The sequence below is a fragment of the Lissotriton vulgaris genome, chromosome 9 (genome assembly GCF_964263255.1).
Source record: "Lissotriton vulgaris chromosome 9, aLisVul1.2, whole genome shotgun sequence".
NCBI classification, from domain to species: domain Eukaryota; kingdom Metazoa; phylum Chordata; class Amphibia; order Caudata; family Salamandridae; genus Lissotriton; species Lissotriton vulgaris.
In genome coordinates this window covers 361,930,318-361,953,593 of record NC_141697.1, presented here as the reverse complement: position 1 = coordinate 361,953,593, position 23,276 = coordinate 361,930,318, and the positions used below count along the sequence as shown (strand labels likewise).

Here is a 23,276-nt window from a genome sequence, read left to right as displayed (position 1 = left end):
TGTCACAGGAAGCGCAGGCAATCTGGCACTGGCATTCCAGCCAGAGGATTGACGATAACAGCCACCCATCTGCCAGGTGTGCAGAATGCTCAGGCGGACGCACTCAGCAGACGGATTCAGGAAAACCACAAGTGTCTCATAAACGACGAAGTACTCGAAGGCGTCCTCGCCAGGTGGGGCACTCCAGACGTCTGTTCGCCACCTCCGAAAACAGGAAATGCCGAGACTTCGCATCCAGGTATTACTAGCAGGGGACTCTGGGGAATGCGTTATGGATCAACTGGTCGAACAGCTTTCTGTACGCTTTTCCACCCATTCCCCTGATTCCGGCGGTGCTCATCAAACTGTCCTAGTCCAGGACGCGGATGATACTCATTGCTCCGGAATGGCCCAGACAGTGGTGGTTCACGGACCTGCTTCACCGGTCTCTCCTTCCTCACATGCGGCTGCCGTGCAGGCCGGACCTTCTCACGAAGTTCGGGGGGGCAGATGGTGCACCCCAACCTCTCGTCTTTGAGTTTGGCGGCATGGCTCCTGAGATAGTGCAATATGGCCATTTGAATCTTCCTGAAGATTGTATGGACATACTGAAGGAGGCTAAGCGACCTTCCACTAGGACTTCCTATGCTTAGAAGTGGAAGAGGTTCTGTATACGGTGCATGTCCAAGAACTATGATCTAACGGCATGCAAGGAAGACGTCATCCTTCCATACCTTTTTTATTTGGCGCAGTCTGGCCTTAATATCCATTTCATTAAAGTGCATCTTGCTGCACTGACTGCCTACAGGAAATGCCCTTCACAGACATCCTGCTTCCAGATGCCTGTGATAAAGGACTTCTTGGAAGGTTTGAAGAAGGTGTTTCCTCCTGTTCGCTTCCTTCGCCTTCATGGGAACTGAATATGGTGCTGTCCAGGCTGATGAAGGAACCTTTCGAGCCCATTCATAAGGCCTTGCTGCAGCACCTGTCATGGAAGGCGGCGTTCCTCGTGGCCATCACATCGGCCCGCAGGGTGAGGGAAATTCAGGCATTGTGTTGCCAGGAACCTTATACTGTTTTTCATGCTGCTAAGGTTGTGATGCGTACTCACCCTAAGTTCCTTCCTAAGGTGGTTTCTGATTTTCATGTAAACCAGACTATAACTTTACCTACGTTCTTTCAGAATCCTTCCACTCCAGCGGAAAGGTCTCTTCTTTCCCTAGATGTCAGAAGGGTGTTGAAATTCTATCTGGATAAGACCAAGGATATTAGTGGTTCAGACCAATTGTTTGTCAATTATGGGTTGATTTGGACTGGTCTTGCTACCTCTAAACAGTCCATCTCTAGGTGGATTGTGTCCTGTATATCCAGTTGTGTTATCAAAAGGCTAATAAGACCTTAGGGGGTAAGCCTAAGGCTCATACCACCAGGGGCAAAGCAGCTACAACAGCTTTGCTCCGTAATGTTTTCATTGCAGACATCTGCAGGGCTGCCACGTGGAAGTCGGTCCATACCTTTGCGAAGCATTACTGTCTGGACTCTGATGCCAGAGCTGATGTTCAGGTTGGGCAGGCTTCTTTACGAAATCTGTTTGCACAGTAGTGGTGTTGTCATTTTCCGCCACCGCCGGTTTGGTTTGTGGGGATGGGCTTGCCATTCTATTCACTAGATTATGATTATACACAGAGATCCCCTACTACAGAAGGAGTAGTTTCTTACCTGTAACTCCAGTTCTGTAGTAGGGGTATCTCGGTTATAGTCCTAAGCGCCCGCCCTCCTCCCCGGTGGAAAAAATGATAATGTACTGAATGCTACACGTCTAGCTTTATACACCTCCCAAAAAAATTGAAAGTGGAGGGAAGTGCTGTGCATTCTGGGATACCGAAAGTTCTGGAAAGTTTCTTAAAGGCACGGTATCCCTTTTTAAACCACATAATGGCAGCCTATGGGGGGCTTGTCTGTCCATCCCTTCCTCTCTATGATTCCAAGGATTTTGTGAAGGGGAAAGCTTCTCTATGGGTGAAACTTGGCAGACTGTGTTGAAAATGATGTTGGTGGAATATCCTTTGCATTTCTAGTTGAACTACTGGACAGTGTAGCCTTTTAAGTATAGGCTGCATTATTTGTCTTTAATTCTCTCTTAAGTGTCTATGCAGGATTGCAATGAAGGCAGCTTAAGAGATTATTTTTGATTGCTCTGGGGTTCCCGCACATGAGCTGGACTATTCACTAGATTAGGACTATAACAGAGATACCCCTACTACAGAACTGGAGTTACAGGTAAGAAACTACTCCATCCCTGGGGTTGAAATCCACCTTCAAGAATTTTTGTCTCTTTCAAAAATACAAGGTGTTTTCAAAGTGAGACCAGACTGCCCTGGAACCCCAGTCTAAAACCCTTTTGTGCAGCATTACAAAGGTAGGGGAAGGAGTAGAGGCACCCTACCCGTCCTACAGCTACCCTTCCACATCCCACCGCAACCCCTCCACATCCCACCGCAGTAGTCCCTTCAGTCAGTTGCCAACCTGCGGGTACTGCAACACAAGGAGTCAACGTTGCAGCAGAGTTAAACAGTGTGGTTAGTGCCAAAGCAAGAAATGGGCATGGGGCACCTCTGTATTTCCTGGTTACCAAGAAAGACTGTAGTCTTTGTCCGATCCTTGGCATTATGCTCCCTAACTTTTACCTGAGCAATGAAAAGTTCAAGATGCTGCTGGTGCTGAAAGCGGGAGACTTGATGGTGTTCTCGACTTGCAGGACTCATATTTTGACACACTTATCCTACGGTTACAAATACCTACTTTTCACGGTCGAGCCTCACTCACTGTCAGTTCAGTCTTTCCTTTTGTGCTAACATTGGTACCTCAAGCTTCCACAATGGTGAAAGGTCAGTGTTTTTTTTTACATACCTCAGGAGTTTGGGTTTTGGTATTCATGTCCCTAGACTTCTGTCTTCTCCACAATTGGGTTGTCGCAGCTGGTGCTGTGGCACCTTAGGGTCTAGGCATCTCTGCTGTTTGACTTGGATTTTTTTTACCAGCGTGCCCATATCTCAACTGGAGCCCTCTCTTTGCCTCCTATTTGTAGAGGCAGTACTGAATACACCATGCTCAGTCTTCCTTCCTCCAAAGAGAATCTGAGATACAATTGGCGCTTTGGTTAGGAGAGTTAGAATTTCAATCCAATTTTCTACACCTGCTGTGTCTGTTAGCTTCTTGCATCCCCCTGATCATTCATGCATGCTGGCTTATGAGGGCTCTTTAGTTGCATGTTTTATACCCAGGGAGAGCTGGAGGAATTAATTTTGTTTTCCAGGACACTGCAGCGGATTTGAGCTACTGGTTGACAGAGGAGAACCTGGAACAAGGGAGTTGCTCATGCGTCCACTCTAGGGTTGATGTACACTAACAGGAACAGAGGATCAGAGGCCAATGATATCCATAAGTGTGTGCTTCAAAAGTTACTCGAACAGGCAATTTGGATAATGCTCAAGCTCTTTTTTTCCCTTCGCAGTCGGTCAGTCAAAATTTGACAGATGATATAACTGAGATGTGGTATGTCAACAAGCAGGGAGGAATGGTGTTTCACCTTAACTGAGATGTGGTATGTCAAAAAGCAGGGAGGAATGGTGTTTCACCTTCTCTATCAAGAAACACTGATGCTGGGAGCCTGGACACACCTGAATAGAATTTATGTTGTAACTTCGGAGCGTGGCTAGGTCAGACCTTGCGCAATACCATTATCATAATCAGAATACCAATAGTATCTGAGGGGTGCTCCAAGGAACAGCTACGAAACGGCCACCTAGGTATCCTAAAATCCTATGTGACTAAAGGTATACAAAGAGCAAATTATAAAACCAGATTCCATTCCTGAGCAAAAAGCAAATTTATATAATCAGGAAGTCAGATTGGCGTTGTTGGTATAGCCAAGATGTAGCTACATCTTAGCTATACCAACTACGCCAATCTGCTGTCATGAGCCATTTGTAAAACATCTACGGTTTTGAACAGGATGAGAACATAAAGAAGAAAATGTACATACAAGATTTAAAATGATACTTTCTTGGATTGACTTCCTGATGATATAAATTTGCTTTTTGCTCGGGAAAGCGATCTTGTTTTAGAATAGAATTTAGTCGCAAGCCATCTGCAAGACTCCTTGAACACCAGGGTGACAGCTTGAGTCAGCGACATATAGCCAATTATGAGAGGCATCTCCATCCAGAGGTGGTTCAGGACATGAATCAAGTGGATCTATTTGCTTCTCGTTTTTTTGATTTTGGAGGTGCACTCCAGATTTTTCTCCTCTGCGTTTAAACCACTAGTTCCTACTACTTCTCCTAATGGTGCTGCACCGCTGCATGTGCGGTTGACACACGCATGCAAAACTGACAGATTATAACAAGCACACGGACTTGGATGCGATGTACACTGTTCACAAACTTAAAATAAAACAAACTAAAACTCTCAGATTATTTTCTCAGTTTGAATACTTGTTTTTTTTCTGTCAGAATTCATTGGTATTTCTAATATAGTGTGACGATAAATACCACATATGCATTTAACACTCAGTGACTCAATTTAAAGAGTCATTTGGTGAGATAATATAACATTAAAGAAACATCAACTTGTTACATATGTACAATTTTGTAATCCTGTTCAATTTCATGCCCAATGCATTTTGGGACCTCAGTCTCCCTTCCTCAGGGGCATTTCTAAAACCCAAAAGAAAATTGGCAATTTTGAACAGAAATACATGGAAATGCTCAATTTTCCAAACTATTGTGTTAATATTAGAGGTCTAATAGGACCCCTACTGCGTCATGCCAATATATGATTCATGCTGCTGTAGATCAATATACAATGTGGAAAATATAGTGGTGTTACTTGTATGCATGCTGTATGTTGAGCGTGCAATGATGGTGAACGTTTGTCTAACACTATTTTAATACACGTACGGTTTTCTTATACTTCAGGTTCATCTTGTATTGACCACTTAATTATTTTGTTATCATTTACTACTAGTACTCTTATGTTTTAATTTGTTTGTCGGATTGATCTGTCATCCTATTCTCCATGGGACCAGCGCACTCTTCATTTCTACTATCATATTCCATATTATTTAGTCATTGGCCGGATATGCTTCTCTTTAGATATCTGACGTCTTCATTTCGTTGCATCATTATTCCATGAGGACATTGGCACAATTACTAGCACGTTACATGTTGTGCTCCTTTTACACCGGATGTTATTTTTCAGTTGTTATTTTTCAGTTTGTCTTTCTCATTGGAATGTCGGCTGGTCTGGCATTTTTCACTTTAGGTTCTTTTACGGCCTCAGTAGACTATTAGATATCGCATTTTTGCAATATACCACTGAGGAAACTACATTCTATCATGGCGGCCCTCACTGCAGGCATTTTTGAGAGCATTTTTCACCGCTATCCTTCGTTGATGTATGCATCCCAGCAGCATCTTCTTAACTCTGTGCTCAACACGAGTCCCCATCCAGCAGGCCGGAGACCCACGATTTAGGTGCACGAGCTCCTGAGTATCCGTAAGTCTTAAACAGCATTCCCACACTGTTTCCAACCCTGTTATACACAGTGCTAGCATAGGTTTTTACACCCTAGGCTCTGCTTGATTTTTGGCTGCTTGAGACATCCTCTTGACATTCTTCGTGCTGACGCACCACATTACTGCTTGGCATACCGGTACTAGTTAGTGACCATGCAAGCTGGCACTACGTTTACTGTGATTATAATCAGGATATTGTTCATCAGGCATGGCAAGGAATTTTGAGGCAATTATCTAGTACTTCGCATTTACTGATTTGTGAAGTCAAGGGTAGCTTGTGGCTATTTTCTATTACTCCACATTTTCTGATTTCAGCTCTTGCTTTCACAAGGACCTTCGCTTCGTTTTTTACTGTTTAACTTTGGTGAACATTGGAATTTTACTACAGAAGTAAGAGCATGTGTATTTGGATTGATTACACTGGCAGGGCAGTGTTCTTTAAAGAAATTGACCCACTTTTTGGAACTTTCTGATAGGTTACATCATTGGCATCACATAGTTCCTACGTTCAGTGGGACCATCTAAGGTAGGAAGGGTTCATTAAAAAGCAACCATTCACACTGTCTTAAACACTGGGTGTATTAAAATAGTGTTAGACAAAAGTTCATCCTCCTTGCACGCTCAACATACAGCATGCATACAAGTAACACCATTACATTTTCCACAGGTTCTTATTATTGTATATTGATCTACAGCAGCATGAATCGTATATTGGCATGACGCATTATGGGTTCTATTAGACCTCTAATAATAGCACAATAGTTTGAGCAATTGAGCATTTCCATGTATTTCTGTTGTTAAAAATTGTCAATTTTCTTTTGGGTTTTAGAAATTCCCCTGAGGAAGAGACATTGACGTCCCGAAATGCATCGGGCATGAAATTGAACATGATTACGAAATTGTACATTATGTAACAAGTTGATGTTTTTTTAATGTTATATCATGTCACCAAATGACTCTTTAAATTGAGTCACTGAGTGTTAAATGCATATGTGGTATTTATTGTCACAATATGTTAGAAATACCAATGAATACTGACTGAATAAAAATAAGTATTCAAATAGAGAAATAATTGTAAAGAGTTTTGATAGAAGAGAAATAGTTTGTTTTATTTTATGTTTGTGAACAGTGCGCATCGCATCCAAGTCCATGTACTTGTTATAATCTGTCTATTTGCTTCTCACAACAATGCTTCTTGCCCAATGTCTCTGCCTACCAGTATCTGTTGTAGGACTCCTCGGGTAATTTATTTCAGTTCTGTGGAAGTTTCCACTTCACTATGCTTGCCACTTCACTCCTTTTCCCTGGATACCTTGGGTTCTAAGGAGGATTCGCCAAGCCTGGACCCAAGTAATCCTCATTGCCCCAGGTTGGCTGAGAAGCAACTAAGTCTACCTCTCAGGGCAGACGTCCTCTCTGTCGGGGGGGCATATACTGGATGGTGCCTTTACATGCCCACTCAACCTAAATCCCCTTCTTTGTGCAGCTTCAGTACCCTCAGCCTTGTAGATGTGAAATATCCAGTTGTTGAATATTGTGCTTTGAAATGCGGTTTCTGTCGGCCATTGCTGCCAAAAGCAAGAGACACATTCTGCTCCACATCAGTTGTTTTGTTATTCACCAACCAAATAAATTGTTTATGTTCCTTCCCCCAACTATACACCCCCCCCCCCCCCCCCCCCCCCCCACTGAAACACTTATGCACAGTGTCAGTGGGTGCTATGGAGGTCGTTTGCGTACATGTGTGCTTGAGCATTATTTTTGCAGCCTTGTTGACGTGTTTAAGTGGAGGAATAGTTCGATTGTTGCCTGTGTTTTAAATCAGAGTAATTGAGTAGGTCTTCTAAAGTCCAATAACTATTGTATTTAATGGATTCTCCAGATCCTCATCTGCAGTCATATTAATATAATTAATTACATCAACTCTAGCCAGCAAATGCCCCAATAAAATATGAATTTGAATTAAAAAATGTGATCTGTGTTGGTTGGAAGTTTAAATACATGGTGTTGGCTCATTTGATTACTCTTATGTATAAATCAACTGTACTGTTGATAAAGCCTTTGCAATAATTGTCTAGGGTGATATTTGAAGCTTTATGCACAGCATTTATATTGAATACAGGAATACATTGCTTGTTTGTGCTTTTTTCAGGGCCCTGCAATGAAATGTGTACGGTTGGCCGAAAGAGTTGTGGCTTTAATTTGCTGTGAAAGACTGCACTCAATTGGTAAGAATCATGAAGTAAAATTATTTTGAGCGATGGTTTACACTAGTGTGTATTCAGTTGTACAATTGATAATTGTGTTGCATTATGCACATACATTGAACAAACGTTTTCTGTGCTGCCTTTCTTCCTTTACTTTCATTTGACTATTGTTGAATGCCTTTCTCCATTTCTCCAACCCAGGTGTGTCTTTGTTAAGCTCCTCAAAAGATCCATCTTGCTTAATATATTGAATCGTGTATCAGTATGTTTATATGAAACGTTTATTCCTCTATTTTCCTTAGGTAATTATTGAGAGACAAGAAGTCGTAAATAATCCCTATTCAAAGCTAGCACCCCCGCTTATCTTGCAGATAAGTTCACCATCACTGGTGGTCCTCTGCACGCCTGCATCCAGGACCCCATCAGGCTGAAGACTAAGAAGTGTAAAAAAGAAATGCTATGTAGATAGTAGGCCTTTTTTTTGGTCAAAAATCTTTTTATTCAGCTTCATAAGTAAATACAACACCCGAAGTACAGTAGAGTGTACTGGACCCAGAGTCAAAACCTTCAGTTAGCGGTAGTCCAGTTTCACATAGCACTAGGCCTGTTACAAGTCCCCTGCAATCAGCAGAGCTGATTGCTGATTTTGTTTTGAACTTTCAACCCTGAAAACAACCCCGTAAGCAATAGGAAGAACAAATCTAAACCGGAAAACCCAACCCCCTACTTTGGTGGTGGTGCTATACGAAAGTGAAGCGAACAATCTGGGTGTGTCAAAAAGGTGAAACTGTAAGAGCATGTTCGGAGCTTTTAGGGTTGTCATGAGCACTTCAGCCAACCCTTGTTGGAGAAATTCGAATTGAAAAAAGATGCATGGTCCTTAATGAGGGAGGCCAACTTTTTTTTTTTTTTTAGCTATGCACCCAGGGTCAGCAACAATATCCTGTATCCATCAGGACTGCCCCAACGCTACTCCAGTTTATGGAATATTTGAAGACTCAGCCCCATTCAAGAACACTACATAACCATGCATTATTATCTGTCCACAACCCTGCTTCCTCTCGCATCACTTGTTGACTATATGCTTGTCTTTGACTCTGTACAGTGCGCTGCTCACTTTTCACTAGATTTGCGCTATAGAAATACCATATACTTACATACATGCAGAAATTGGTTAAATGCTCAAGCTTATCCAACAAGAACGAAGCGGTCTGCAGTTCACCTCTCCAATGAAAAACGGCTGACAGTACAGAATACTCATCCAAGATTGTTTCAGTCCTAAATACATATTATGTTGCTGATAAGAGTGACAACAAGGCTTATGACTCCTCTGAACCATTATGGGTTGTCGTTGGAGTCTTCCTGGTAAACCACAGCACCATTATAATTAGTTGACCGTATCAAAGGCGAAAGCAATGGTTCAGATGCACTTCTTAACATTGGGTAAAATGTCTTTAGGGCCAAATTGAGCATTTCCTGCCTGATCACACCTTTTTCAATATATGATATTTTGCCAACTATTTCTGCGATAGGCTATGACATTTAAGCCAAAGAAAAGCAATTATTTACCTTTTCATTTGTGATGGTTGGTGATTGTGGATAAAGTTAAGTGTACTGTGTTTAAATGTTTGTGCGTTCAGTGTCGCACTAGAAAATAGTCATCTGTTGAACATAAGGGTTACCACATAATAAGACAGCCCTTCTGGAACTATCCTAGAAGCGATCATTTTTATTTTAGACCAGGTAAATGTAGCACAGCCAAACAACTGACCTATGCAAAATAGTTTGAAATGTTTGAAACCTTAGTTTGAAAGTAATTTCATGTGCAAGGTTAATTTAGAAATTGATAAATGTCCTTGTGTTTTACTTTGAAACTATTTAATTGAAAATGTTTGTTAAAGAAAAAGCTTATTTTAAGTGTGATTGTAGAATTTCCTAACAATCTGAATAGTGTAATGGAAGAGAGGGTGGTAATCGGAGATAAAGCCTTAGTTATTTGCCAAGATAGTTGTTGTCTATGGTCCTGTAAGTAACTTCGGCTTCAACAAAGTCTTCCAGCAGATCATAAACTCAGATAATTAGGATACCCGCCAGCCACCGCTGGTGACTATGGTCTTTAGAGTATGAGCTTCTTTGAGAATGTTGCAAACCAAAAGGCATGGCTGTTTGCTTCCCCACTTGACACCAATGTGCATACTGTCCTACTTGGTCTCTTGGCCTAAGTCATAAAAGAAACCAGTCTCGCCTAATCTCTTTATAGGTAGCTATTATGATTTATTTATTCTTTTTTTAAGGCATTATGTAATTATATTGCAACAGATGTAAAGGGCCTGAGTTTCAACAAAGTGGTTCTTAGGTCGAAAAGCCACTGCTTTCCTTGAAGAGTAGTTGTATCATCTAATTTTCCACTAAATAGAATGGAGTGTGTGTATTGAATGCAGGTAAGCTGGTGCTGTGTTGAGTGCAGTTGTAAACTAGGCAGCCCAGCTTGAATCAAATCCCCTCTGTAACTGGCAATCAGTGCAGTACTTTGCTGGCTGTCAAAATGGTTTTATTTTGGACATATAAAAGCTGTCGCCGACTGCAGTGAATATGGACCGGTTAAAAGACACATTATTCTTGAAAAAGACACACAATTTTATTTTTTTTAACCTTGCCATTACTAACTAGATGATTTATTATAGGCTGGATTTTCTTTCAACCCCATAGAAAATTAGCTATTATTATTCTTTAACCATATCACTTCCTTCACGATCTTTGGAGTATACCTGTAGATAAAGGGGTCTCTAGAGAGAGTTGTGCACGCCCGAGTGTCAAAAGCACATGGTGCACATAAATGATCTTTAAAATTGTCAAGAAAAGGACTTTGGTGTATGATGAGAAAGAACACAATGACCCCTACAGGTCCCATGGGCGGGGAAAAACCTCCGGTAATATACATGGACAGAGATCCGTTCTCTGTTATCTGTTTGTTTGAAAAGCCTGAAATAAGGTTGCTGTCAAAGCATCTGTGTTGACAAACGTAAATTATCCATTAAGAAGGATGTAATAGTCGGCAATATTTAATGCCAGAAACAGAGGCCGCATCATCAAAGTGCAGTCACCACTGCCATCGACCATCCTTAGAGCGTCATCCCTAATATCTAAAAGAGCAGTCTGTTGCAAGCTTGAGAAGCTTGACAGAAGGGAGAGCAGGCATTATAAGTTTCCAGATGCGCCTACAGTTGTTGTTCAAATACCTTTTCCATCTCCTAGGGAAAACGCGTAGCATGAAAAATTGTTCTGAAATTGGATTGTTTGGGGGGGTTTAAAGTTTTTTTTTCTTTTTCTAAGAGTGGTACTTCTCTGCCTCTTCTTAATTTGAGGTAATGAGTAGCTCTCTACTCTTCAGCAGCCATGCTCGGGACAGAGTCTTACGGAGAATCCTGATGTTTGCCGGAGTTCAACCTTTTCTCCATGCCTTCAGTTGAGAATAGTTTGTGAGGATGGTGCTACATCATCAATGGAGTGTTCTAGGAACATTGATGTAAATGTAAATGCGGTTTAACAGGTGCAGTTAACGAAGAGCTGTCAGTTTTTCAATGAAATAATTATTTATTTGAAAATCCGGTTTTTACGAGGGATACCATATATTACCATGCAGATGAAATTGAGCCAATTAGAGTAATTTGAAAAAGTTGTAAGAGAAGCTATTGCTTTTTAGGTCGAGCCTAGGCAGCAGCACGTATGTGCTGTCTGGAAAACCTGCTGTAGTCCATAAAGGACTTTTCTCCCGTCTGCTTTCTTCCCATTGGTTAAGTGCAGTGTTGCTCTTATTTTCAGCTTTCTAACTAGGTTCCTGCCGCAATATACTACTTCTGTTTTCTGCAGAGGAGCACCGCCTTAGTTTAGTTTTCATCTGCTTCCGTTTTTATCTGTTCTTCCGTAGAACTCTTTTTAGGTCAAGCCTGAGCCAGCGCATGCGCTGTCTGCGAGACATTTAGTAAGGGTGTTTTCAAAGTGCTACCAGAGGCTTGCTTGTGTAGTGGAGGGTAGTGTTTTAGGGTTTAGGGTAGTGCAGGGTAGTGTTAGAGTGTAGGGACAGGATCGGGGTAAGGGGGACGGTCGTGCTGGGGTTAGGGTTTAGGGTAGTGTTGTGGTGTTTGTGTAGGGTAGTGGTTTAAAATTTAGGGTAGGTTCGGTGGTCGTGCATGGTAGTGTTTGAGTGTAGGAACAGACTGAGGGTAGAGGGAGGGTCATGCAGGGGGTAGTATTTTAGGCTTTAGGGTAGTGTTGTGTTTTTGTAGTGTAGGGTAGTGTTTTAGGGTTTAGAGTAGTGTAGGGGGGTTGTGCAGGATAGTGTAGTGTTGTAAGGAGAAGACTGGGGGTCAGGGGAGGGCCAGGGAATTAGTGTAGTGTTGTGGAGTTGTGCAGGGTAGTGTAGTGTTTTTGTAGGGAGAGGACGGGGGGAGGGGGAGGCTCATGCAGAGGAACTACATTCGGGATTAGGGTAGGGTAGGGTAGGTTGGAGTCACTTACCTTGCAAACATACATTTGTGCCGGTGTTTGATGCAGTAGGTCATTGGAGGCTGGCAGTATATGAACTGCTTCAGCCCCCCATCCAAGAGCGGGGGAGTAGGCTGTGTGAAAACTTACCTTCATGCCACACGCACACCACAGAGCTTGTCTGATCTATTTATGACCACATAGCACTGCAGAGAGCGCCTGTTGGGACTAAGTTCTCTGAGCACAAGGCCACATGTAGAAGAATGAGGAGCCCCGGTGAGACAAGGACTTACATTGCTTACATTGTCTTACATACTAGAATGAGAAACACACCTGAGCAAAGTATAGAGGGCAGACTGTGAAATAACGGGATTTAAAGGCCCTCTCCTCCCCCACCTCTACCATCACCCACCGCTTACCAGAGAATGCTGAAAGTGTGTTGCGGGGGGGGGGCAATGTTCTTCTACTCCTTCCACTGCAGTTTTGCTAAGGCATTAAGATTGTCTCCATTTCATGCTCTTGGGAAATGCCTGAACATTCTTTTTCTGCACAGTCCTCCTACACCCCGGAGCTGAGTTCACCTATAGTACGCAATGTTTTACTTGGGCGGGGGGGGGGGAAGGGGGAGGGGGGGAAAGGGGGGGGGGGGGGAGCGGGGGTTAAGAGGGCTCAGAGTTCTCTGGACCAATCTCAGCTAAGAGTACAGGAACAGTTTCTGACGAATCACAGGCCATCACAGATTTAATATGTTGATGGGATATATTTTACTGATCCTGATTGGCTGTTAGAACAAGGGTGCTGTAGCTCAGTAAATATTCATTTTAATTTAAGGCCTACTTGTCTCACGGGCAAATAATAAATGTAAACCTCTTGCCCCTGCAGGAATTACCCCATATCTCTGGCGTCTGGCAATAGAAATCCTGCATCGCTGCATTTTACAAGAATTGCAGAGGATACCACCACCTTGTTTTGGCCATTAACCCTCCCCATTCCAAGAACCTCATTACCGTAGGATGGACCTTAGTCTGATTATCAGCATTGAGGACTGTGAATGTCTCACCAGTCAGATACTCTACTGGGGATATCAGTTTTTCAGTCGCCATAGTGGCACTGGCACCTTCAACCCTAACCACAATGATATTGGTTGTTGTCTGTATTTCTCCAGGTTACTAGGCCAGTCAGCCATGGCAGATATAGCCGCGCTGCCCTCTGAGACTAGAGAAGCTTCAGTGAGCTCTTCGTATTGGTCAGGACTCATCTGGATTCCCATCTGTACAGTTGCCACTGCATTAGGTATTGCAGGTGTGCTAGAGGGATTCTTTTTGGAACTACTAGGGTCTCCAGTTTGGTGACCTTTGAGTTTGCAATTAAAGCATCCAGCCTTCTTAGGCTCCCATTTTGTACCCCTGTATCCACCCTTGGACTGTGTATTGTCTCATGCCCACCCTCTTGAACAGGTTTTTGGGGTATTTTTGAAGACTCTGCTTTTCTCTTTAGACTGGTCACCATCTTTCTCTTGGGGAGGCTTAGCAAAACCTTTTGTTTGGTTGCCCCCACTGTGAATTGTCTTTGTTACCCGTGTCTCTGCCCACTGCTCTGCCTTCTTTCCCAACTCTTGAGAAGAATGTGGGCCTAGGTCTACCAGGTACTGACGTAAATTTTCGGTAACCCGGATACTCAGCAGATGCTCTTTCATAATAAGATTATAAAGCCCATCATGATCTTTCACCTTGTTACCTTTTGCTCAATCACCTAATGTTTTTACTTGAGAAGTCCACAAAATCTACCCAGGTCTGAATCTGGCTTTTCAAGTGTCCCTGGTCCTAGATTCTTCATTGGGGAGTCCAGAGCCCTCAATCAGGGTATCCCGCATCTGTCTCATTCAGTGTCGGGAATCTAGCCCTATACTTTCCTGAGAACAGCTCCCAGAGAACAGAGCCCCTATACTTTTGGCTGAGTTTCCTCATTCTACAAGCCCTCTCAAAGGCTGCAAACCATTTGGTGATATCATCACCTTCTGTATATTTAGGGGCAATCCCTTTGGGGATCTTAGTGTCAATAGCTTCATCTTTCTCCCTATTTATAACTTTGCTGCCACCAGAGATGAGTCCTAGGCCCTTCTCAGCTCTTTCCTTTTCTATAGCCAAGAGTTTAGCATCTAATTATATCCTCTTGACTTAAGATCTGCTTCTTCATTGTTTATGTCTGGCATTCTGTCAGTACTCTCAGGGGTGCTATTTATTTATTTGTAAAGTTTTATATAGCGCTTTACAGTATACCGTCTAAAAACTTAACAGGATGAGGTAGTATACAAACATTTGATATTTGTCAATAGTTACAAAAGAGGTATATAGTATGTGGGTAACATAGGGGACCCATATCCAGCAAGACATTGCCCTATATATAGTTATTGAGAATTAGGCGGTTGGGATAATAAAAATATATATTATAAACTCATTCGATCAACCATGGGTATGAGGTATCTGGATACTATAGTAGACCCGTGGCCAGCTGATCTTTACACTAAATACAGCTAGCAAGCATCAAGTGGCTTTGGTAATAAACATACATATAATAATCTCCTTCGGTCCACCAGGGGTAGGCAGTGATGTGCGGAACGTATGGGGACTCTGTGTTCGCATAGGATTAAGTCTTAGGATAAGAATTTCTTCATTAGTAGTATTTTTGCTTCTTTTTGAATGCAGTAAAGGAAGAGATTCCACGTACCCCTTGAGGTAAGGAGTTGCAAATCTTTGGAGCAATCCCTGAGAAGGCTCTGCAACCGGTTCTCTTCTTGTCGAAGGATTGCGGTTTCAGAAGTAAAGTACTCGCACTTCATAATTGTCTGCAACCTCCCGACCTTTCTAGCTTTAGAGCGAAGTAACTGGGTGTATTGTTATGTAGTTCTTTATGGGTTATGCAGACAACCTTTAGGTGTTTTCTTGCCTTGTAGGGCAGCCAGTTCAGAGCTTTCAGGGTCGGAGAGATGTGGCTATTTCTTTTAGTTCCTAATACCAGTCTTGCTGCAGCATTAAGTGATGCCTTCAACGGAGCCAAGGTTGTATTTGGGGAGACCGCAAAGAGTGGAACTTCCATAGTCTAATCTTGGTAGCACTAGGGCTTGCACTGTCATTTTTAGGTTGGTCTGTGGGAGGAATGTTTTGAGTTTCCTTAGTATACTCAACTAGTGATTAGCTCCCTTAGTGGCATTAGAGATGTGCGTCTGCATATTCAGGTGTTTGTCTATGGTGACTCCTAGGGATTTTGCGGAGTCAATGATGAGGGGAGCACTGTCAAAGGAGGTTAGATGTTTCAACCATAGGTCTATCTTAGGTGTGTGATTCGGTGGCGAGATGAGAATGAATTCCGTTTTTATGGTGTGCAGCATGAGGTGGTTGTTAGTGAGACAGCTCTGCGTGTTCTGTAGAATAGCATTGAGGGAGATTTAGTCTCCTGGAGTGGAGATTTTCAAATACAGTTGGGTGTAGCCCGCATACAGGTGAAATAGAAAATTCGCTGCTTTCAATGCATTCGCCATTAGTAGGTTGAAAAGAATGGGTGGTAGGGCTGATCCCTGTGGAACGGCCAGGGTGACTGCGGAGGGTTGAGAGAGTGAATTCTTCATCTTGATTCTATGGGTTCTGTAATTTAAGAAGGAGGAGAACCATTGTAACACTGCGCCTGAGAGGCCCATCCTTCGTTCCAATAGGGACAGTAGGTTGTCGTGCTTGACCGTATCAAAAGCGGAGGATATGTCAAGAAATATCATTAGGCATGATTCACTACGATCAAGCATTTTTAGTATGTCATCGATTATGTGTATGAGTGCAGATTCTGTGCTGTGGCCTTGACGGAAGCCAGATTGGTGACTGTCTAGGAGGTTATAATTCTCAATATGGTTAAATAATTGGATTTGTACACATTTCTCCAGCAGTTTCGCCAGGGTGGGGATGTTGGATATAGGACGGTAGTTGTTGAGATCAGATGGGGTGGAGTCAGCTTTCTTTAGTATAGGTGTGATCTGCCCTATTTTAAGACAATCTGGAATGGAGCCTTGTCTCAAAGAGGCATTTACAATTTTTGCCCATAGAGGTTGTATAGTTGTTTTTAACAAATTGAATAGGGGAGTAGGAAGGGGGTCGGAGAAGTGATTGGAGGGGTTGATTGCTTGAAGAGTGTTATAGATTGTTTGTTGAGAGATTGACAAAGGTGTGCCATGAGGCATTGTTTTTTTGTTACTTTCCCTGGAGTATTAAAATGAACTTTGAGTTGTGCGTAATGTTTAGTGTCTTGGGCCACAGGTTGCGAAGGGCCGCCTTAGATTTGATGTTGAGCTCGGTGGCCTTCTTTTCACGGAATAAAATGGCAAGCACATCAAAGGTAGGTGTACCCATGTCATTTTGATCCCTGAGGTTAGTCATGTTGCCTGATTTCAAGCCGTTTTTTTGGACGGTTGATTGCTTTGTTTAGCTGGTTTCTGAAAAAGTCCGCTATTGCCTTCAGAATCTTCCTGTTGCACGAATTCCTTAACCTTCTAAGGTGATCTAGGTGATCAGTGGTGGGTGCTGATTTCCATAGTCGCTCAGCAACTCTTAGCATGCGTCGATCCGCATTTAGGGTCTTGTTGAACCAGGGATTGGACATTTTGGAGGAGATGCTTTTTTCTTGGAGGGGCGCTGTAGAGTCCAGGATTTCCAGCAAAGTGGAATTGTAGACGGCTGTGAGGTCATGTACATCAGTCATGTCCTTCGACAGGGCGGAGTTGCATCGGTTTACCAAGGTGATGGCGTTGATATTTTGTAAGCTATCACTAGAATTGCGGTGGAATCATCATCTATGTCTTCATCCACTTCAGCATCCACCTCCCCTTCTCCAATAGGGGTTTCTCCCTCTGCTAGGGACCTAGCATTTTCTGCAAGATGTGCCTTAGTGAGTCTAGGCCCCAAGGTGAGGTTGCATGCTTGACAGAGGGACTGAAAATGGTCCACCATATGTTTACTGTAGGACCCCAGGTTGAGCTCCTGGGAGGGTTCTGCTACCTTGGTCATGGTTTTAAAGTAGTTGGTCCTTTTTAAGAATAACCAAAAATCCAAAGTACTCTTTCTAAAATGCCTAACTGACTAAAATGCTTTTAAATTCTAAACCGGTTCACTGTGGGACTTAACATGAGGTTCTATCCGCTAAATTAATTACAAAAAATTCAAAATCAACAAAAATTGTTAACTAATGACTATTTTGCATTCCTTAGAGGAATCACTTATTAACCATGTGGTACAGCAGATGTCAAGTCTTGTATCCCACCGCAGCACCACCAATGTGGGAAGCTGGCTCATCATATGGTATACCAAAAAGAGGTATACCATGCACAGAGTCCAGGTACTTCATTATAAGTGGACAAGGGCTTTCTCTAGCAATCCCAAGGTGCTCTTCTAGGGGGTAGTGTGGTTGAGCCGCCTTAGGCTTATCAGAGAGGAGTATTAGACATCCACAAAATACACACAGTCAATAAATGATGCACATGATAAAATAAAAAGATCCACACCAGTTTATACAAATAACGTGAATCTTTATATATATTTTGGCAACAGAATCAATACGATCAGTTAAGCACGTTTCGAGATGGAAATACTTTACGTTTTCAAAAGTCAACACTTTGTGCAATTTTCAGATGCTGAAATGTTAAACTATGGGGGAGGGGGGGAAATATATACGGGTTTCAGGTAGAGTACATCGACTTACTAGACCGATCTCCTGGACTTAAGGCGAGTATGGGGCACGGTCCAAGACAGCACTAAGAGAATTCACCGGGAGACACTCTGGTAGCCTGTTGCCGAGGTGCTGTACAGTGTTGGGTGCCCAATGTTAGTCTATGGGGATCTGTCTTAGTTAAGAGTTGGCAGCTTTGGACTGGGAGGCCAGTCGGGTGAACAAACAGGTGGGCTCTGGTCTTCTGATTCTCAGGGTTGTGGGGACACTTTTGGTCCTCTTCTCCATGGGTTGGGGGCAATGGGTGCAGAGGTACTTTGAAACGTCAAGTTTTTGTCACTGGGGACACTCGTGGTTGAGGAGACCCACACACAGGGGCTGCAGGCAGTGGCGGAAAGTCCACAGAGGGCAAGCCTATAATGGCCTTTGTCTCTAGGGGTTCGGAGACCACGCTGGCACCTTTGGCCCACTACAGCTCAGGCTATGCAGTTCGGGTGCAGTGGTGCTTTCAGGTGTCGGGTTTTGGCAGTCTGGAGTCCTCACAGGTCTCTTGGAGTGCCTGTAGAATGCAGGGAAGCATGCTCCACGGGAGTGCCTGTTTCTTGGGTGAAGTGCTGGCAGGTCTCCCAGACTTTGGAGACACAACAGCTTCAGGACAAGTCGTCTTTGGTGCAGTTGTCAGTCAGCAGACAGGCTGGCAGGGTTGGTGCCAAGTCAGTTGCTTGTCTTCTGTAATTGCTTCTTGTGACTCATCACGTCCGTCTTCTTCTTTTAGGTCGGCAGGATTTGATTTCCTGGTGCTAGGGGCTCCTCTAAATGCTAGATTTAGGGGTGTTAGGAAAAATGTTGTCTTCTCTTAAGGTGGCTCACCTTAGGGGTGGAAATAGCCTGAAGGTGAACACACCTCTCTTACTACTAATTTTTCCACCTGTCCAGTCGCCAAAGGGGACATGGACAGAGAGGGTTGGCATTCTTACTGTGAGGGAAGCTAGATTTGCATACCAAAGGCGGTGGCCTTTCTGAAGTTTCCTGCCTTGGAATACTAATATGCATGTCATCCTGTGGGAGGGGGTGTAAACACCTTCGACTCGAGCAGGCTTTTTTCCTGACCTCCTGAGAGCAATGGCCCTCACCCTTGGGGGGCAGACACTCATCTGGAGTGGCAGGCTGGCTAAGACCAGTCAGTGAGCATACCATTAGTTGGCAGGTTTCCAGGGGGCACCTATATGGTGCATGCATTAATAAATCCAACTCTTGAATCAGTGTGGGTATATTAATACGAGATGTTTGATACCAAACATACCTGGTTTCATTGAAGTCATCATCTAGCTGGGGAACTCATTTTTTAGGTAGAGCCTGAGCCAGCGCGCATGCGCTGCTCTGGCGATCAGTTGTATTTCAATATGGGAGAGAAGCCCCGCCCACATTTTTCATTGACTTGTGTCTTTGTCCTTCGTAAATGCAGGCTTCTGATTGGTTAATAGGCTTGCTAGTCACTCCTTAGTACTGCCTTGTCGTCATTTGTAACCTCCCATTGCTACAGGCTCCTTTACTTAGTTTGTTTCACAGCACGTCTTATTTAGTCTTTTAAGCACTATTTTCTTTATTGAGTTTCAACTTTGGCAGGACGACAATGGTGGCCGCTTGTTTAATTTCCTGTTGCTTTACTCCTGCCCCCCCCACCCCCAGCTGTCTGCATTCCCTTCTTTCCTGCCTCTCTCCCCATTTGCAGCGGCCAGTGGGGTAACCCCTCCCCCCGCCCCCCTTGTCCATGGTTAACCAGGTTCCTGTTGTCTGTATTCCCTTTGTTCCTGCCTTCTTCCCACTTGCGGCGGCCCCTGGGGTGCCCCCCCCCTCCTCCACCCCCCTTTGTGGCACACCATTGTTTGTTAAAATGATGAACAGGGTCAGTGAAAATCATTGGCAAAGCCAAAAGGCAGAACCTATTGGCTTTTCCAATGCTTGTTTTTAATTCCCTTCGACCACTAGTGGAGTTGCTATTTTTAGGTCTTGCCTGTGTTAGCGCATGCGCTGCCCTGGCGAGACATTTAGTAGCGTCTTCAAAAGCGCTTCCAAAGGCATCCACCAGCTTGATATTATGCGCACAAGCGCGCGCAGAGTGCACAACACTTTTGCCCATCGCGCGCGTGCGCACCCCTCGCGTATATTTTTCATTTTTGCGAGCAGAGCACGTCATAGCAATCCCGTTCGCTTTCGTGATCGTGATGACTTTAGAGGCCGCCCGGCGTTACTTTTACGGTCGCGCGGCCAATGCCTGTTTTAATAGCAGCTTTCATCCATAGCTCTGTTACCTTGGCTTTTCATATCACATTGCACTGCTGACATTGTTTATAGTCAGCAACTATTTCAAAACCTAACTAGTTCGAAACCTTTCACCTTCCACAGCTACCTTGCTCACCATGTTGCTTTCTTATCCGCCCAGGCTTGCCCCTCTTACTCATTTTATTGCCTAGACCCCAGATTATGGTATATTGTCTGGCCCTCCCTCTTCCCGCATGCACTGGCCAGTGTCAACATATTGCCATGCCTCTGGTTCCATGCTTTGGGTGTGATGCATTAAAAATAAGGCCTTTCCGCTACTGAAATATCACCCTGCAGACTGCCCCTTATGTGGTACTGCTCGTCCAGGCAGCGGAGGGAAGAGCTCTGTGGCACCCCGCATTGAGAGGACAATGAGGAGGCGTTTGTGGCGCTTGGAACAGGATCTAGATGCCTCTGATTGGTCAGTGTCTCCAGGGCGTGGCAGTGCAACCAATAGTGATGCCTATTGGTGGTTTGTTAGAATGTGACACCGTACATTGGAAATCTTCAGTGCTCTCCACTGGTAAGTGTGAGTTACTCACCCGGTCCTATCATCTGTACCTACTTGCTTTGCATTCAGTTCTTTTGGTTTCCACTGTAGCTCTAGCATACAAAATGATGTCGAACAAGGTTCACCGTATTTCAGCTGGGTCTCAGAAGAACAAATTTATTCTGCGTGCCCGTTTCTCATTTAATGTCCTCCCCCGACCCCTCGAGGTTTTCACATTAAATTCAAATTTCATTAAGAAAAAAGAAAAAAAACTGCTTTGCGCCCTCAACATTAGCAGCAAAACTGATTGGGATTGCCAATGTTTTTTTATTATCCGACTATAGTTGAATATATGTCTCCCGAAATTGTTAGACCGAGAGGCAGTTTTGAACATAAGGTCCGAGAATGTCAAATTATTAGTCTTGGGAGGTTTCAAAGTCATTACCTATGTTTCAAGTGTAAGGATAACACTGCATGGCCCACCGGAATAAGAAGGGCTGTAGTCAGTCTGCAGTAAAGATGCACCGCATAATCCTGCCTCTTCATTGGACCCGTGATCACCGGGGAATCCGCTATCCTGGAGGAAGACCTCGCAGCAAATTTGCTGATTTACAAATTCTCCTGAAATATACACTCACATATGGCATCTTTGGAAACCTCGTTATACTGACCACTCTTTGTTCAAGATGCAAATCCTGATTTTTTAGCAAATGTGTTGAACTAACATAATTCCATCACAAAAACGCTTTCCTGAGGAATAAATGATAAAGTCAAGAACAGGAATACGTGAAAAATTACCCCCCATGCAAAAATGGCACCATTAAAATGATGTACGTTCATCTCCAAGGGCTGCATTTTCACCTTTACAATGATATACGTTCTCCTGACGGGCAGCGCGCCTCGAATTATATGCAGCCCAAACCAGCCTTTCAGAGAGCATTACGTGCTATTGTGAGATTTCGAGGCCACTCCCTTTTACGGTTACACGTGTCCCAGGGGTGGAATTCCTGACATTAAAGCGATAGGTTTTGTCTCAGGTGGCTTCTTCTGCCGAGGCTCATTTCTGGGAAATATATGGGACCTTTGGCTCCCGGGGAAAAATCCCGGCCTTGACTTCTCTCCCTCTGTTCAGTACAACCTGCTCCGTTGCACAACAGCTGACATTACAATTATGCAGCGCTGCCTCCATGGTACCGCTCCCAGCCGCATAATCAGAGCCTTGTTAAGATCAAACTACTTAACACTTTTGAATAGATGTGTGTTCTCTTCCACATTTCTTGCTAATAACCGAACTCAATAATTGCAAGGGACACTTTAGATATAAATATCAATTGAAGTTCGAATTAGGTGGGTTTATTAATGCTGCTTTAAGAACATTGCTTTCTACCAAGTGTTAGGCCTATAGCCTGAACACAGAAGCAGGCACTCAAAAAAGATGGCATGGTTGAGTTTAATGACAAGATATATAGCGCTGAAGTTGTTTGCGTTTGTCAGTTGGAATTTGATCGTTTTCGAAGTTGCGTCCTTGTTCCTCTCCAGTACCGAGCCTAATCTGTTCTTTTGAATCAGAATCAACACCATTTAAGCCATAGAGCTCCTCCCACTTCAAGGCAGGTTACTGTACCTGGACAAGAAAAGAAGTAGTTGAACTAACTTAAATTTGTCACCATGCGCACTGTGACTACTCAGAAAGGTAATAGAAAATGTCTTCAGGGCAAATGCACGCTTGCTCGGAAAGTAGTGTTTATCCATGCTTTAAATACACGACATTGTGGATGCAAAGGGTGGCAAACATATAGTTAATGGAGGGCTGCTCTTCGAGCAGTGGGTGGTGGGAGCGAATGAAATGTTGATAGGAGCATGTGTAGAGCGATCAGGGACTAACACTGGTCTGACGCTTCTAGAATGTAAATTGTAATTTACAGGATGGTTGAAGGTTGCCACAACACTCTTTTAACAAGCATTGGCATAGCCACTATGCCTTGCTTTTGCGACCTTATAAGTATTTAGTTATGCAGCACAATCTCCTTGGTGCCATAACATTAACTGTTGCATGGCTAAACACTTATAAGGTCCCAAAAGCGAGACCTATTGGCTATGCCAATGCTTGTTTGTTTTTGACATGCTGGATTATCTTGTCCACCCAGCAGGTCATGCAAGGACCCATCTAGGCCACCATATTCTTGTTCTTTGAAAACAGTGCTGTTTGGCGCTGAGCTGGGTGACTGAAAGCCCAGGTGTTATTCGCAGACTGCAGCAGGAACCACGACGTGAAACTTAGCACATCTTCGGACAGGCATCTGGGTCGTCTCTGTCTTTTAGGTCCGCAGTCGGCACCCATGCCAGTAACCAGACGAATAAGGAAGTAATTCGTAAACATTGCACTATCGGTGCTCATGTGTGCTGCTGTGGGTTCATTTTATATCCCTAGAGTTTAACCAAGAGGGAGGGAGAGAGAGAGAGAGAACGTTACAAATGGGAAGAGAAGCTCTGATAACATCTCGGCTC

At 43.6% G+C, this 23,276-nt stretch overlaps 1 protein-coding gene across 1 annotated transcript in view; it reads left to right on the top strand.

The window, feature by feature from the left end:
• The window catches only part of DICER1 (dicer 1, ribonuclease III), a 521,797-nt gene that overhangs the window by 296,194 nt on the left and 202,327 nt on the right, over positions 1-23,276 (top strand). The window contains exon 14 of the mRNA XM_086937733.1: positions 7,711-7,786. Within this exon, the coding sequence (XP_086793859.1) occupies positions 7,711-7,786 (76 nt within the window). The remainder of the gene's footprint in view (positions 1-7,710; positions 7,787-23,276) is intronic.